The sequence below is a fragment of the Mastomys coucha genome, unplaced genomic scaffold (assembly GCF_008632895.1).
Source record: "Mastomys coucha isolate ucsf_1 unplaced genomic scaffold, UCSF_Mcou_1 pScaffold4, whole genome shotgun sequence".
Lineage (NCBI taxonomy): Eukaryota > Metazoa > Chordata > Mammalia > Rodentia > Muridae > Mastomys > Mastomys coucha.
In genome coordinates this window covers 20774803-20791320 of record NW_022196910.1, presented here as the reverse complement: position 1 = coordinate 20791320, position 16518 = coordinate 20774803, and the positions used below count along the sequence as shown (strand labels likewise).

The 16518-nt window shown below is 36.5% G+C and overlaps 1 protein-coding gene across 2 annotated transcripts in view; it reads right to left on the bottom strand.

The window, feature by feature from the left end:
• Window positions 1-16518, bottom strand: part of Cdk17 (cyclin dependent kinase 17) — an 80568-nt gene that overhangs the window by 4459 nt on the left and 59591 nt on the right. For both annotated transcript variants that reach the window (XM_031349548.1, XM_031349546.1), the window contains exons 6-13: window positions 14580-14636; window positions 12253-12367; window positions 11321-11415; window positions 10661-10723; window positions 8426-8549; window positions 4454-4574; window positions 1774-1871; window positions 756-860 (exon numbers count right to left, since the gene is read on the bottom strand). In XM_031349548.1, the coding sequence (XP_031205408.1) occupies window positions 756-860; window positions 1774-1871; window positions 4454-4574; window positions 8426-8549; window positions 10661-10723; window positions 11321-11415; window positions 12253-12367; window positions 14580-14636 (778 nt within the window). The remainder of the gene's footprint in view (window positions 1-755; window positions 861-1773; window positions 1872-4453; window positions 4575-8425; window positions 8550-10660; window positions 10724-11320; window positions 11416-12252; window positions 12368-14579; window positions 14637-16518) is intronic.

The window sequence follows — 16518 nt, the reverse complement described above, 5'->3', positions numbered from 1 at the left end:
AAGTGTCCATTTATTCTTTAGATAGAAACTACTCAGATAAAATTATTTTCCAAATGCTTCCACTTGCCACATTTAAGTGCCCTAAAAAAAAAAATCTTACTGTTTTCAAAGACCCAAGTCTGTTTATTCCTAAAAAGCTCATCTTGCCATTTGCTTAAGAACAAATCATGAATAGACTGCCATTCACAATCTCAATATTTAAGGAAAATTATTAATACTGTAGAAATTTTGAAGTTAGCATTCTATCCCCAAAGCTCCCTCTATTCTAAGGAAAGTTTAAATAGGGTACAAATACTCAGTGTGCCAATGAAGGAAGGCACACTGAAATATCACTGTCCTAGCGCATAGGTGAAAACATTGAGACAGTGACCCCAAAATATATAAATGGGGTTCAAAATAGAGACAAGCCATCAAGAAAATTATATAAAACAACCTGCTAAGCAATGGCTACTGTAAAGTATTAAGTTCAAAAACACTTCAGCAATAAGGCTATAAGATCAATGATATAGCCAATATAACTCCTAGGCAGGAGTGCTGTCTTGACCTTTGTGGATCTATCTACATAAGCTCTGGAATTCAAAAGTATGCCTTCTATATTCATTTTACAGCTCAATTCTATTTACATGCTTTGGTGATTCCTGGCCATTGACTTCTAAAATTTTAAGTCAAAGGAAGGGATAAAATGAATGAACTTGGACATCAAAGACTGTACTGAGTCACAAGAGTCGAACCCTTCTCACTTAAGGAAAAATACCTGGGTGCATGATTAATTAGAGGTTGTGGCTTGTATTTTGGGAAGTTGTAGTTCTTGAATTCATCATTTGAAGAAACACCTGGCCAAGTTTCCTGAGATGGAGTTCCTGAATTAAAGAATAAATTCATGATAAGCATTTAAATTATGTCTGTCTGCAAACATATCAATAGGCACAAGTAAGAACTATCCTTAGAGCCGGGCGGTGGTGGCGCATGCCTTTAATCCCAGCACTTGGGAGGCAGAGGCAGGCGGATTTCTGAGTTTGAGACCAGCCTGGTCTACAGAGTGAGTTCCAGGATAGCCAGGGCTATACAGAGAAACCCTGTCTCAAAAAACCAAAAACCAAACCAAACCAAAAACCAAAAACAAACAAACAAAAAAACCCCAAAACAAAAAAAACTATCTTTAAGAACATTATACTTTATTAAATGATTTATTTATTATAAGTACACTATAGCTGTCATCAGACACATCAGAAGAGGGCATCAGATCTCATTATGGATGGTTATGAGCCACCGTGTGGTTGCAGAGATTTGAACTCAGGACCACCGGAAGAGCAGTCAGTGCTCTTAACCGCTGAGCCATCTCTCCAGCCCCTTATTAAATGATTTAAATTTTTCAATTGACATTAAAATAATATTTTGTGTGTGTGTGTATGTGCGCGCGTGTGTGTGTATGTGTATACACTTAGAGATACTACATACATACATGTGGATTGGGGCCAATGCAGATGTGCCCTAAATATGATAAAATTGCCTTTCTATCCACATGATATCACCTACACTAGAAGTAGTTCTTATTAATATGTATAAGTTCTTATTAATATGTAAATGTTCTCTCCTGAAACCTTTATGAAATGAAGCTAAGTGAGTTAGCTTGGAAGATCCCCCCTGTAACAACTAAGCCAACTGCAGTTCTTATCAGAATGGATGCATGTCATATGTATGCTTTACAGACACAGTCCTAATTTAAATAGACAACTTCAAGTGTGAATCATGGGAAAAAGATTTCTTTCTTACCTAGTAGTCGAAATATTAAGTGCAGTTCATCTTCAACAGTTGACCCTGGAAACAGTGGTCTTCCAGAAGCCATTTCAAAGAAAATACAGCCAACTCCCCTTCAAAATGCATCATTTGAAAAAAGAGAGAAAAAAAAAATCATCCATTTATACATTGGTTAGCACAAGATATTTTTTCTCAAGATTGCCTTTCTGGAGAATTTAGATCAGGCTCCCAGAACATTTTCTGTGCAGATACTTTTCAATCCAATGAATTTATTAAATTTACAATCTCAATTTACATGCTACTAATCCTTTTCCCCACTTAAAATCTCTAGCTTTCTTTTATGTAAGATTCTCAAATAAAACTACACTTACTAGTGATAGAATGCTGACTATCACTATTGTAATCTGGGAGGCCACAGTGGCTCCAGCAGCTCATAGAGAAGTGAAGGAGTGATTCTCTTAGAGAGTGAATGAGTGATTCTCTCAGAGAGAAGTGAAGGAGTGATTCTCTCAGAGAAGTGAATGAGTGATTCTTTCAGAGAGAAGTGAAAGAGTGATTCTCTCAGAGGGAAGTGAATAAATGATTTGCTCAGAGAGAAGTGAATGAATGATTTGGTCAGAGAGAAGTAAATGAGTGATTTGCAGAGAAGTGAATAAGTGATTCACTCAGAGAGAAGTGAATGAGTGATTCATGCCTGATGCAGGAAGCAGTGACTACAGCAGAATGCTGCTTCTGGGGACTGTGTAAGGGAGGGAAGAGGAGGGCGAGACTCAGAGAACAGGCATTATCATTTGGGAACTAGGTGGTACATGTATGGCTGCGACACAGTACTTCCACAAGAGCTTACAGCCAATCAAACTACACAAAACTGAAAACAGCACACGGGAAATAAAATGGCACATTGTTATAGGAAGCAATGTACTGATCTGTCAAACATTTTAAAATACAATTGCTATGACCTACAATCTCACTTTTGGGTAAATAAGCCAGAGAGCCCAGTGCAGAATCTTGAAACACTATGTACATCTCGTTAAAGTAGCATCACGTAACAGTGGTGACAGACGGAAGAAACTCCAGTGCTGAACAAGTAAACAAAGCGTGGTGTGCATGCACACAGCAACCTGAGAAGACTCACTGCAGACAGCGCTGATGGACGCTGAAGACACCAAGGGTAACCGAAAAGAGCTGAGTAAGTCAGTAACAAACAGACAAACACAGCAGAGCTCACTGGCATGAGGTGCTTGGGACAGGTAAATTCAGGGACAAGAAGTAGTGTGCTGACTAGCAGGGACCAAGTAAAAACGGTAGAATGGTTTGGCCAACAGGTAAAATTTCAGTTTATGAGAGTAGAAGTTTTAGATTTCTAAAAAGATGGATGGTGGAGATAGTTATACAACTACGTAATGAACTTAGTGTCTCCAAACCACACAATTAGACTAGTTAAAATTATACATTTTATCTTATACATATCAAAACTTAAGAAAAAGTCCTACAAGTAAGATTCTACGCAATTGCTCAAGACAGTAACAGAAACAAGCACTAACTTATCAAGACATAAGGAGTACAAAATAAACACAGCCATGATTGAGAAGGGAACTGCCTCTGACAGCCAGGGCCTGCTCAGGAAAAGGACCGACGACAAATCCTTGGGAATTACTAAGCATGACCCTGCTGGGTGAGAAGAGCGTGCCAATGGGCAGACTGTGATGAACCCTCAACAGAGCTGAGAGAGGCAGACTTGCTTTGAAGAATAGCAAGGAGAGCAACTTTGCTAAAAGACAACATCTGTGTTAAGACAAGGCTGGATTCAGTTGGAAAGGGAAGTTTCTTTATAGACACCTCAGAAACTCTGTAACTCCTAGATCAAGGAGACACAATCTACCCCATAGCAGCGATGATGTTAGCCAAGCACAAGGACATCATGGCATCTGTTGGCTGGGAGGTGGCTCAGTGGCTACATTGCTCATTGCACAACACGATAAGCTGAGTCCAGATCTTCTGCACACATGCACACAGTGCTGCAGGCCTGGGACAGGTAGATCCCAGGTCCTGCTGGCCAGCTAGTCTATCCAGGCCTGAGACTAGTGAAAGATTGCCTCAAATACATAAATAGATAAATAAATAACTGTTTTAAATGTGAAAAGTGGTATCTGAGCATGTTTCATGCTAACCTCTGGCCTCCATTTGTGTATGCATGTACAGGTGAGTATACTTGAACACATGTACATATGTCTATAACACATACATACATATGTAATAATGCAGAAGAAAGGATCTTTGAAATTCTTACTATTTTTAGACCAACTTAAAGTAGGCATATTTTCCGTATTAAAGCAATACTTGTTTGAAATTGCTATGTGTCACATACTCTTTTAAAAAGTGCTCTTTGCACATTAGCTCATTCAGCCTTAATATCATCTACAGGACTTTTTCATTACTGTGTCGGCCTCCTTAAATGAGGAGATGAAGGCACAGGCTACTAATGTGAATAAGATGGTTAGTCTAAAATAGTCATTAGCGGTAGACTTGATATTTAAATCTAAATAGTTCTATTTCCACGCCTCAATTCTTACTCACTGCTCAAAGGCATATTAACTCTTTGAAATAACTCTTTAAAAATAAATATTAGTCAGTATGTCCTGTTAACAGCAACACTCTTTCAAAACTATAAATGGCAACGGCATCTTGTATTTACCACATGTCGATCTGTGTTGAGTATTCTGAGGAACCAAGAAGCACATCAGGTGGTCGATACCACAGTGTGACAACTTCATTTGAGTAGGTCTTTGTGGGAACTGACTTGGCTCTGGCTAGTCCTTTATGGAGAAAAGAAAACAAAAGAATTAAAAATACTGAGATCCACTAATATACTGAAGGTCTTAGCCCCTATTGTCGCCAAGACCCATTCTAAGAGATGCCAACTCTATAGCTTCCTGTAACTTCAAAAGAGTAGTTTTACAAATTTTCCTGAGTGTGTGTATAGTCAATATTATATAATTAAACTGAACACAGTAATTATACATCGAGAGACTAAGCTGGTGCAGTGTCTGTCTGAGATCATCTAAACTTAAGATATTTTCTGTTGATGAGTCATGATGCCAGAATTATTCCTGACTGGAATTAACCCAAAATAGGCCAATGATGCTGAAGCACAGTTTATGTGCTATACTTATAAGCTATCAATCATTTTTTAACTCTAATTACACATTTATTTACTATACTATTTTTTTTAAAAATTAAAATCTCAAAATCATTGGTGTACCACCAGTTGGATTTTACTGGCAATTTCCTTGAACCTATTTGGCGATTTCACTGGAATAAAATTCAGCGGTCTTTGTCCTTTTTTAATGACATAAGTGATATAAATAACTTCAGAATAAGAGGCCTTGATACTCTGGGTTAATACCAACTGCTGTAAATAAGCGTCTGCCTTGTCAACCTCGTGTGGACTCCACTGTGTCCAGAAAGACAGATCAGCTCCCAACCTTCTTGCTTTGCCAACTGGTAGAGAGTTAGCGCCCCCAGAGCCTCTAGATTGTGGTCACTGAGTTTACATCCAAAGAAACGTAACTTTATTTTTACCATATATTTTGTTTCAAGTAACAAGATGGCTGTTATGTAAGACTTTATGAATCTTATTTAAAAAAATTGAAGGAAAATGACATAACAGTAATTTAACATTTCTTTAAATTGCTGTAATACTAACATTATTTTAATTATAAATTGTTACCTTAGCATTCCAGCTTGATATAATCACGTCCAAAAAATTATTTTTCCACACACTTTAGTAACTGGAAAGCTGTAGGGACAGCTCTCTGGTTCCTCTTCCTTGGGTTTTTTTGAGTTACCATACCATGGTGAGCTTTTTTTTGTTGTTTTTTTTTTTGTGAATTTCACTGACTATAATATTGGCATTTTCAAAGGAATCCAGAGTAAGTCAAAAAGGTAGAGATGTAGTTCAGAGACAGTGCTTGCCTATCTTACTCACGGCTTTCCCTTTGATCCCCAGCACCACCAAGGGGGAAAAAAGGAAGAATCAACCAACAGTGGAAATATTCAAAATTAAACAGCAGTCGTTACTTGAAGCCATACATGTATCTGCTGTGCAGCAGCAGCAACAACAGCAACAACAGCAATAACAACAACAGCAACAACAGAAACAACAACAGCAACAGAAACAACAGCAACAACAAGGACAGTAACAACAACAACAGCAGCAACAACAACAACATGCCAAGGATCAGAAACATGATAACAACAACAACAACATGCCAAGGACCCAACAACAACAACATGCTAAGGACCACCACCACCAGCAACAACAATAACAGCAGCAACAACAACATGCCAAGGACCAGAAACATGATGGCTGTGTTGTGAGATTTGCTTTCTGGAGGTTAAAAGCAAAAATTTAAGAGTATTAGATTCAAAGTATTCTCAGATAAAAAGTTTCCATGGTCATTGACACACCCTTTGCATGACTGCACTCGAGCTGCCTGAGAAGCAGCTTGGCAAAGAGAGGGAGGGGGAACAGGGGCAACTCTAAGGGAAGTAACATAAACGAAGCTCAGGAAGCAGTGATGTAATCTATATAAGCACACAAAATTAACCTGTAGCGTCTCCCTCAATCTCAGGGAGCCAACAGCAAATCCCTTTCAAACAAACAACAAAGTACTAAATAAACAAATGTCCATGAATAGCCAGGGCAAATCCAGTATTTAGTAAGAATGAGTTTTTAACTTGTTGCTAACAGGACGCTTGAAAAAAAATCTCATACTTGTGAAATGTATCAAACAGTCCTAATGCAAAGCTAACATAACTTATTAAAATAATTCAAATTCTAAGTATATAACTCAAAAATCAAAGCTACTCTAAAAATGTTCAATATAAAAAAGTCTACCTCCTAAAAGCGAAGAGCATGTTACTGCACTGTATTTTCAAATCCCATAAAATCAGATTAGCTAAAGGGATATCCAGCTGCTAGTTAAGTCTCCGAGCAGGTAATAAAAACAGTCAAATCGTTGTGGGCATATGGAGGACAGGCACCTCTCAGAGGCAGCTCTAGGTCTCAGGATCTGGCATAAGCATTTCAAAATTGAGGATCCCAAGGGTTTTTATTTACATGGATCACTGATATTTACTGTATCTGTAAACTAAAACTGAGGAAACTTAAAGGTATTTATTTACAGATTAAAAACAAGACAAAACCAGTTGGTGGTGGCTCACACCTTTAATTCCAGCACTTGGTAGGCAGAGGCAGGCAGATTTCTGAGTTCAAGGCCAGCCTGGTCTACATAGTGAGTTTCAGGACAGCCAGAAACCCTATCTCAAAAAGCAAATAAACAAAAAAACAAAAAACCACCACCAACAACAAAAACAAGACACAATCAGATGCAGCAACCTATCCTATAATCATGTAATTCAAGAGACCGAGGCAGAACGCCCATGAGTTGGAGGACAACACAGGTACACAGTGAGACCCTGACTCAAAACCAGAAACAATCTGATCCTGAAATGCTCACCAGACACAGTAGACTATCTGCAATAACATCTTTATAAAGGTTATTTTCCAAGGCAAAAAAATCTAATACTTCTATTAATTATTTTAAATTTCATGTTAATAAAGAATAATTATATTCCACATTTTCATTGATATACATGGTATATACAGGACAGCACATCAAATTTGTAATTGCTCACATACAAATGATTAGTATAAATCCCACAGAGAACAAGAGAGAAAGGAGGACCCTTGTCCACCATTCTGCCCACTTCTGAAAGGTGCTCCTCCATATGCCCACCACGATTTGACCCCCACGTGCCACCTGACCCATCTACAACACAACTCCTACACCTAAGGCTCAGGGAACATCTCCAAAGAGGGGGCAGAAAGACTCAAATAGCTGGAGGAACAGGCAATCTGCTGAGACAATACCTCCCAGAAATGTCAGGGAACCTATACCCATGAAATATCAACACAGCTGCCTAACTCAGGCCTGATGTACAACAATTCATTTTTAAGAAAATCAAATGTCTAAGTCTAAATAATCAGTCTATTGGTCCAAAACTTCCTAGAAAAATGGTGTTTCTTTAAAAAAAAATGGACTCCTTAATAATCTTTCTCTTTAGATTACTGTTGTTTCTGTGTGCAGTCAAGGTATTTTATGTATGTTCTTCATTTTATCACAAGAAATATTGTAATGACATATTCTAGGCTGAAGATTTAGGAAAATAAACTTTACTGCAGTATCAAGTATCCCAAGTATAACTGACGCTTTTCCCCTAAAACTGTTAGTAGTGAAGACTACACACGCGGTGCCCTGAATACTCTATACACACAAGGAACCAGAGATCCTACTTCTTACTGGTGTTGAGTCCTCAGGACAAAGAGGGACCCAGGAAAAAGCAAGGAGTGACAGTGATTCTGAGCGTGAATTTATCTTTAGAGACCCTGGAAAGTCTTAGAAGTTCTAGTGATCTAAGCATGCTAGGAAACACATGCACATTAGAGTTCATCACTAATAAACCATCCACCTAAATTCTATCACATATCTCTGAGCTACAGAGAACACATCAAAATGCACAGAAAGTCATGGCACTCTGTGACAATGGTGGTTTTCTCTAGTAGCCACCTGGACATATTTACAAATATCTTATCTTTCCATACCAAAGTCAGCCAGCTTTAGTTCTCCTCTCTCATTAATGAGGAGGTTCTGTGGTTTCAAGTCCCGGTGCAATACTTTTCTTCTATGGCAGTATGCCAAACCACGGAGAATTTGGTACAGGAACAGCTACAGAAACAAATAAAAAGCAGTCTTAAAGATAATTTAATGGGTATTGGTATAAAGAAAAATCAAGCAATTAAAACTAGTTTAAGTGACATCTTTTCCTCTTACAGCTATTTTCTGAATTTGATTGTTCACTGTTCAATTTAAAACATCAACTAGTTTTTAACCCAATGATAACCAGGAGAATAAGAGCAGTTCATTGGTTGGAGGCCTAGAGTTTGATTATAAAATTCTGTTGTAACAACCAACCAAACCCTGCCACACTGATTCTCTCTCTCTCTCTCTCTCTCTCTCTCTCTCTCTCTCTCTCTCTCTCTCCCTCCCTCCCTCCCTCCCTCCCTCCCCTCCCCTCCCCTCCCTGATATGGTGCAGCATCATATTTGATGGTTTTTCAGAAGAGCCAAGCTATCAGAAGAGAAAGGTGCTGTGGCGCTCTGGCAAGCCATTTGCTATAAAAATAAGCAGCTCCTCAACCACCTCCTGGGCACTTGACTTTGAGCGCCTCCTACTCACTCTTCAAACTCCACTGTGACTCAGAAAGAGGCCCTGGCACTATTGTACTCTGAATGATGAGAAAAGGGACTCTTGTAAGGTTAATGGCCAAGGGGCTTTGTGTATTTTAGAAGAAGGAAAGCATTTTGAGTCTTTGTGGTCAGCAAAAAATAGAGGCTGCATACAGAAGATACAGAGTGTCTTTAGATCACTGCAGAGGATGCGGAGAGGAATGAATGAATTCTCAGAAGCAGTTTCCAGAGTTGGCATTGCTATATTCTGAAAACTCCAGAATTATCTCAGAATCTGTCACATTCTATCCTTGGAAAATGTTAAGTGTAATTTTAACAGACAGACAATAAGACGCTTTCCACCTTACAGCCACTACATGGACCTAACTTAAAAAGCGGGGACTTTGCAAACCTTTATCAAATTATGACAGCTAACCTCTATTCTCTTTCCAAATTATTACTATAAGTAGAGAAAACAAAATTAACAGAACAAAATATACAGAAGTTATTCATAACATATTATAAAATATGATGAAATATTTTTAAAAAACCCTCATAGAATGTATGGAAATCCATTCAAAGCCCTGGTCTTAGTGCTTTTCAGAGCAGTGTTAATAACAAACTGGCTTTCCTCTATTTCTACCAAATTACTATTTAAAGAAAAAAAGTTAAATTTACTATTTACAGAATTAGAAATGTCTCAACCACACATGACATACTGCATTCTTCCAAAATAGGTTTCTGGGAACTGTTAATTTTGCATAAATAAATAAATCTTTGATAAATTTAGGGTGCCAATCAGGTCGAAGACATCTATTGTGAAAATTCAGCTATGTTAAGTGCTATTATTTAAGTAACTTTTGAGTTTCATCCGATAGTAGCTATCTTAGCAAACTTCTGCAGAGGTACTTCAATTCTTAGACAACTAACGCTAAGGAAACGCTGATCTTCTTCTCATCACACAGGTCTCTATCTCTAACACAGCTATCAACATACCCGGAAGTTTCTGACCTTGTCCAATTGACTATTTAAATACTACTTAAAATATATTAGTGACGTCTGTCCTTCAAAGGGTCATTCACAGTATACACTCATCATTTGTATTTATTTTAAGGGCTTTTTTATTCAGAATACATTTGGATATCCATCCTACATATAAAAGAATGAATTGTTGTCAAAGAAAATACCAAAAATGTAAAAGACCTTTAAAATGAAGCAGCACTCCAAAGGGTCTAGGTTTTTAACAGCTATACTATAGTCTGTATATCTGTATAGTATAGTATTGATGCTGACTTAATATGCTTATATGGCAGTAACCTAAAAATGTCACTGGGAAACTACTTATGAGGCCAGTCTATGTGCCTGGGGAATACAGTCCAGTTGTGCTTTACATAGAGGGCTTACAAGTGCATGGAGCTGGGCGGTGGTGGCTCACGCCTTTAATCCCAGCACTTGGGAGGCAGAGGCAGGCAGATCTCTGAGTTCGAGGTCAGCCTGGTCTATAGAGTGAGTTCCAGGACAGCCAGGGCTACACAGAGGAACCCTGTCTCAAAAAACAAACAAACAAACAAAAAACAAAAAACAAAATACCCAAGTACATGGAAAACATACCTTGACATTGTGCATGCTCATGATGTTCCCACAGTCATCCATGTATTGCTTCAGGTCTTTGTCCTGAAAAGATATGGCACTTTACCATGTGACACGGTTTTGGGAAGGCATAGCTGGTTAACTTGAGGGCTTCTTTTAAAAAAATAATTTATTTATATGTTAGGGGTGCACACATATGTGCCACGGCATGCATGTGGGGGTCCAAAGACAATTGCAGGGAGTTTGTTCTAGTCTATGTAAGTTCCAGGTACAGAACTCAGTTGTCAGTTATGGTGGTAAATACCTTTACCCATGGAGTCATCTGCCCACCCCAAGGATGTTTAATTTATTATTATTATTATTATTTTATTCTTTAATCTTTTTTTTTTTACACTCCAGTCTTTATCCCCCACCTAGTTCTAGTCTGTCCCCTGACTGTTCCTCACCCCATAACCCCGGCCCCCTTCTCCAAGAGGATGTCCCCACCTCCAACCCAATCAGACCTCCCCTTTCCCTCGGGAAATTTAATATTTAAAATTGAGTTGCTTTTCAAAGAAACATACAGAATTCATTACACTACATTTAAACACCAACAGTTAAACAACAATGTCCCTGAGCCTGTTAAAAGGTCCAACTTTCTATTATATTAAAGCAAAATAGAGTGATAAATTAAATGCTTACCAGGTACTCAAAGACCAGAGTCAAAGACTTGTCTGTGTGAACAATGTCATGCAAGGTTACTATATTTGCATGTTTTAAGTCCTTTAACAGTGAGACTGAAAAACAAAAAAAGAAATGGAATTATTTAGTCTGTGGGAGACAGTCTATAAGAACCCTAAGTTTTGAACCAAAGTTGACTGTGTTTAAAGCAGGACTGATGCAGACAGCAGGGTGCAGGACTGACAGTGGAGGTAGCAAGGGTTCCGATCCCTTCTTCGGTTGTGTGCTGTGGGTCTGCTACTGTACTTCCTGAAACAGTCGGATAACTTCACGTCCACTGTCTGAAGCTCTGATACTAACTGCGATATAGAACACTGGGTGCCTTTTACTCCATATGGTTTTTGTGCTTTTTCTTTGTTCTTTTTTCCTCCCTGTTTGTTTTTATTTTATCTTTTTTTTTTTATGTCTACTGGTATTTTAATCAGAGACAGAAAAACAGTGTGGATTTAGGTGAGAGAAAAAGTGGGGAGGAAATGGTAGGGGGTGGGGACCATAGTCAGAATATATTGTATGTGCTGTTATCTATTTTCAATTAAAAAACCGATTTCTAAAAACAAAATTGTCATGTTTACATGCTGTTTGTTTCTTACATTTAGTAAAATTTATTGACACAGCTAATTTATAGTTGCCATAGTCTCTCCATAACAATATAGAAATTTTTCCTAGATCAATATTTATCTGTCAGAGATTTTAACAGCTTCGTAAGTATTTCACTATAAGTTATATAATAATACAATTGACTAATTCCTTTCTGCTGAGTATTTTGGCTTTAAAAACTAACATTTGCAAGATCCAAAAATGACTTCCAGTCATTGATTGTGCCTATGCCTGAGCACTTTTTACAAACGGTACTCAATGTGACTTGGACCAAAAGGTCTATGTAAATACTGTACCTTCTCTTATAGCTGTACAGGGTGCACCTTCTTCGTGTTCCAGGCGGATCTCTTTTAATGCCACCAAATTCTCTGTCAGTTTACTTCTTCCTTTATATACTGTTGCGTATGTGCCCTATAAAATATATTTTGAAGAACATTTTTAAAATGTGACAGCTGCCAGCATGGTACTGCTTGGGGGACAGAGGGACTCGGAAGCCAACCTAGCCAACATAGTGAGTTACAGGACAGCTGGAGCTACATGGTGAGGCTCTGCTCAAAAAATTATAAAGAGCCTTAACCTCAATTTTTAGCTTCCAAGCATATTCAAGTCTGTCTTATTTTTAAAAAAAACCATCTTATTTGGTTTTTCTTACAGCAACAACTTAGTACTATACACACAATATTCATATCCCTACCATATCATGGTGGTTCCAAAATAGAAAAATACATTTCCTTTATTCTTGTGTTATTTCAGATTAACAACTGGATCAATGGACTTAATATCAAAGGTACTTAGGAAATGATATATAAAAAAACCACAGGGCACTGGGCATTTTCAATGAAAATGTAATAATAATGTTCAATCACAAGAACCTTATCCAGACCTTCATGTTCCTCAAATTCTGTGCACCTTACGCTCTTCTTTGAAAAGCTCCCTTAAGGCTTGCCTGCTATTTAATGCCCTTTTGTACTATGGATTGCAGGCATTTATAAATTAACAGTAGTACAGCCCAAAGAAGCAAGCTCAAGAAAGCCAGAGCCTCAAGAATCTTCTCACCTTTGGTGACGCACCTTTATCTCTACAGCCAGTTCTCTGAACTCACAATTTTCATGCCATCAGAGACTCCAAGAGTAAACAGTAGAAGTCTATTCCATTACTCACAGAGCACATGGAAAGATTACAAAGCTACTAAAAATATTAATTCCATCTTACCTGATAGAAGGTTCCAAGGACCGTGAAGATTAATTCCATCTAGTTGTGCGATCACTTTAGCATAAGGTATATAATCTTTTAGGTAATAGCGGTCATTTCAGAATTTGGTATTTTAGGTAATAGTGGTCATTTCAGAATTCAGTATATAGCCTTTTAGGTAATGGTGATCATTTCAGAGTTTGGTATATAATCTTTAGATAACATTGGAGAAGTTGGTATGTAATCTTTTAGGTAATAGAGGTCATTTCAGAGTTAGGTATATGATATTTTAGGTAGTAGTGGTCATTTCAGAATTTGGCATATAATATTTTAGGTAATAGAGGTCACTTCAGAACTTAGTAGACAGGCTTTTAGGTAATAGCAGTCATTTCAGAATTCAGTATTATAATCTTTTAGGTAATAGAAGTCATTTCAGAATTCAGTATATAATCTTTTAGATAATAGCGGTCATTTCAGGGTTAGGTATATGATAAGTTAGGTAATAGCAGTCATTGCAGAATTTGGTATATAATAATTTAGGTAACAGTGGTCACTTCAGAATTTGGTATATAATATTTTTAGTTAACAGAGGACATTTCAGAATCAGGTTATAATCTTTTAGGTAACATTTCAGAATTTGGTATATAGCCTTTTAGGTAATAGCAGTCATTTCAGAGTGAGGTACATAATCTTTTAGGTAAAGCAGTCACTTCAGAATTAGGTATAGTTTTTTAGGTAACAGTGGTCATTTCAGAGTTAGGTATATAATGTTTTAGGTAATAGAGATCATTTCAAAATTCAGTATATAATCTTTTAGGTAATGGTAATCATTTCAGAGTTTGGTATATAATGTTTTAGATAACATTGCAGAATTTGGTATATAGTCTTTTATGTAATAGCAATCATTTCAAAATTCAGTATACAGCCTTTTAGGTAATAGCGGTCATTTCAGAATTTGGCATATAATATTTTAGGTAATAGAGGTCATTTGAGAATTTGGTATATAATCTTTTAGTTAACAGAGGACATTTCAGAGTCAGGCATATAATCTTTTAGGTAATATTTCAGAATTCGGTATATAGCATTTTAGCAACTTAATATTGGTCATTTCAGAGTGAGGTATATAGTCTTTTACATAATAGTGATCATTTCAGAATTCAGTATATAGTCTTTTATGTAATAAGGGTCATTTCAGAGTTTAGTATATAATCTTTTAGGTAATAGCGGTCATTTCAGAATTTGGTATATAATCTTTTAGGTAATAGTGATCTTTCAAAATTCGGCATATAGTAACAGTGGTCATTTCAGAATTCAGGATATAATCTTTTAGGTAATATATACAGCCTTTATTTTTCTAAGTTGACAAGAATTGTGGCCTAATTGAGTTTAGATAATAAGAAAATGCCTTACTTTTAAATACGAGTATACTTACCTCTCCAAGCTTTTCCAATTTGATGTAGGTTTCCATTTTCCCAAACCCAATTTCTGACTGAAAGCAAACAATTAGAAATTTAGCATCTATTCTTAACACTTTACTTCTTCTTTATCTTCTAACTCTATCTAACAAGTATGAAATTGCTGAACAGTTGTCAAGTTTTAAATTACATTTGATGTTAAAACATCAAAGTTTACAATTAAAATAGTCTATACAAGAACTGGCTGATTTTCTGTTACTGAACATTTAAACCTCTAAGACTTTTAAGTATCACAGGCATTTAAGCCCTGACGAGTCTGCAGAGGTCTCCACAAGAACACTTCTCAGAGTTTTGTTATAATGATACACAGATACCATGCTATAAGACATACTACAACACTATCTAATTTAGTTTTAGCAAACCAAAATTTTTAGTCACAGGTGGTATTACTGATAATTTAATGTTTTTTTTTCACTCTTAATGTTTTTTGTATGTATATGGTATTTTTATGGAAAAAAATTTAGAAAACTCAAGTTTTAGAACCATTCTATCTACCTTATGTATGACTCGGTATTAATGATGATGAAAAGGTTGGGTAAAATTACAACAGAAATACATTCCAAATACAAGGGAAGCTTTCAGTTTCAATTTAGAAAATGCACTAAACATTTAAGAATTAAATAAGACCGGGCAGTGGTGGCGCATGTCTTTAATCCCAGCACTTGGGAGGCAGAGGCAGGTGGATATCTGAGTTCGAAGCCAGCGTGGTCTACAGAGTGAGTTCCAGGACAGCCAGGGCTACACAGAGAAACCCTGTCTCAAAAAAACCAAAAAAAAAAAAAAAGGAATATATAATGTACTGTCATTATAGAAGGTATCTAACCTGGGACACCTAGATTTTGGACTTTTTTTAATGTAAAAAGTTTAAGTAAAAAGCTAATTACCAAGGTCATAGAAACTATATCAAAATGTTTTATACATGGGTATCCTCAGAATTCAGATATTTTCATTTAAATAGCAATGAATTTTTCTTGTTCCTTTTTGCAGAGAGAATAATACTCCATAGAATAAATTCAAAGTAGTATGAATAAAACAGTAAACACTATTGAAATATTCTAAAATACTATCATCAACAATGGAAGGCACATGGGAAAATGTTAAGTGTATGCTAAACTTTTTCTCTCAGGAACAGTGATTTCTTTATTCACTCATCTTGTCAGAGAATGAAATGTTACCATACTCTAGAAACATTTGGTCCAGTAGTGATTATGATAAAAATACTGAGGTCTTCTGTAAGGACTATATAAGGTACTGTCAACAAAATGAGGGCTATATAAAGAAAATGTTTCATAGCAAGTACATATGCAATAAGATGTAACAGATGCATCAGAAATTGGTATTACAGAGTTGCTCTTTAAGAGAATGAAATATAGGGACATTATTAGAATATGCTACACACATGAATACATGTTTATGTGCACAAGTTCACAAACATACTTGCACATTTAAATACATATATGCATACAAACTAGTCAACAATAATTGTATATGTCAAATATCTAATTTAAATATTCCTCACAAAGAAATAGATAGTTGGTGATAACTATGCTGCTTACTCTAATCAAAGTACACTGTACCCAAGAATTGAAATGACACACTGTACCCCATAAATATGCAGAATAAGCCAATTAAAAATAAACATATATCTAGACGAGAAAGTAAATAGTAAATTGTAATTATTAAACTTATGTTTGAACAAGTAGTTAGTCTATAAAAATAAACAGCATTACTGAGTTCTATCCATGCAGTTGGCCAGGAAATTCAGACAAAAGGACTTACACCAGTGAAGTGGCTGTCAGATTCAGAGAATCAGACACACAAGCCCAAGCCCCTTACAGAATTTTCAACTTAGTGGACTCAATGATTACATCCAAATAGCAATTAATGAATTTTTAA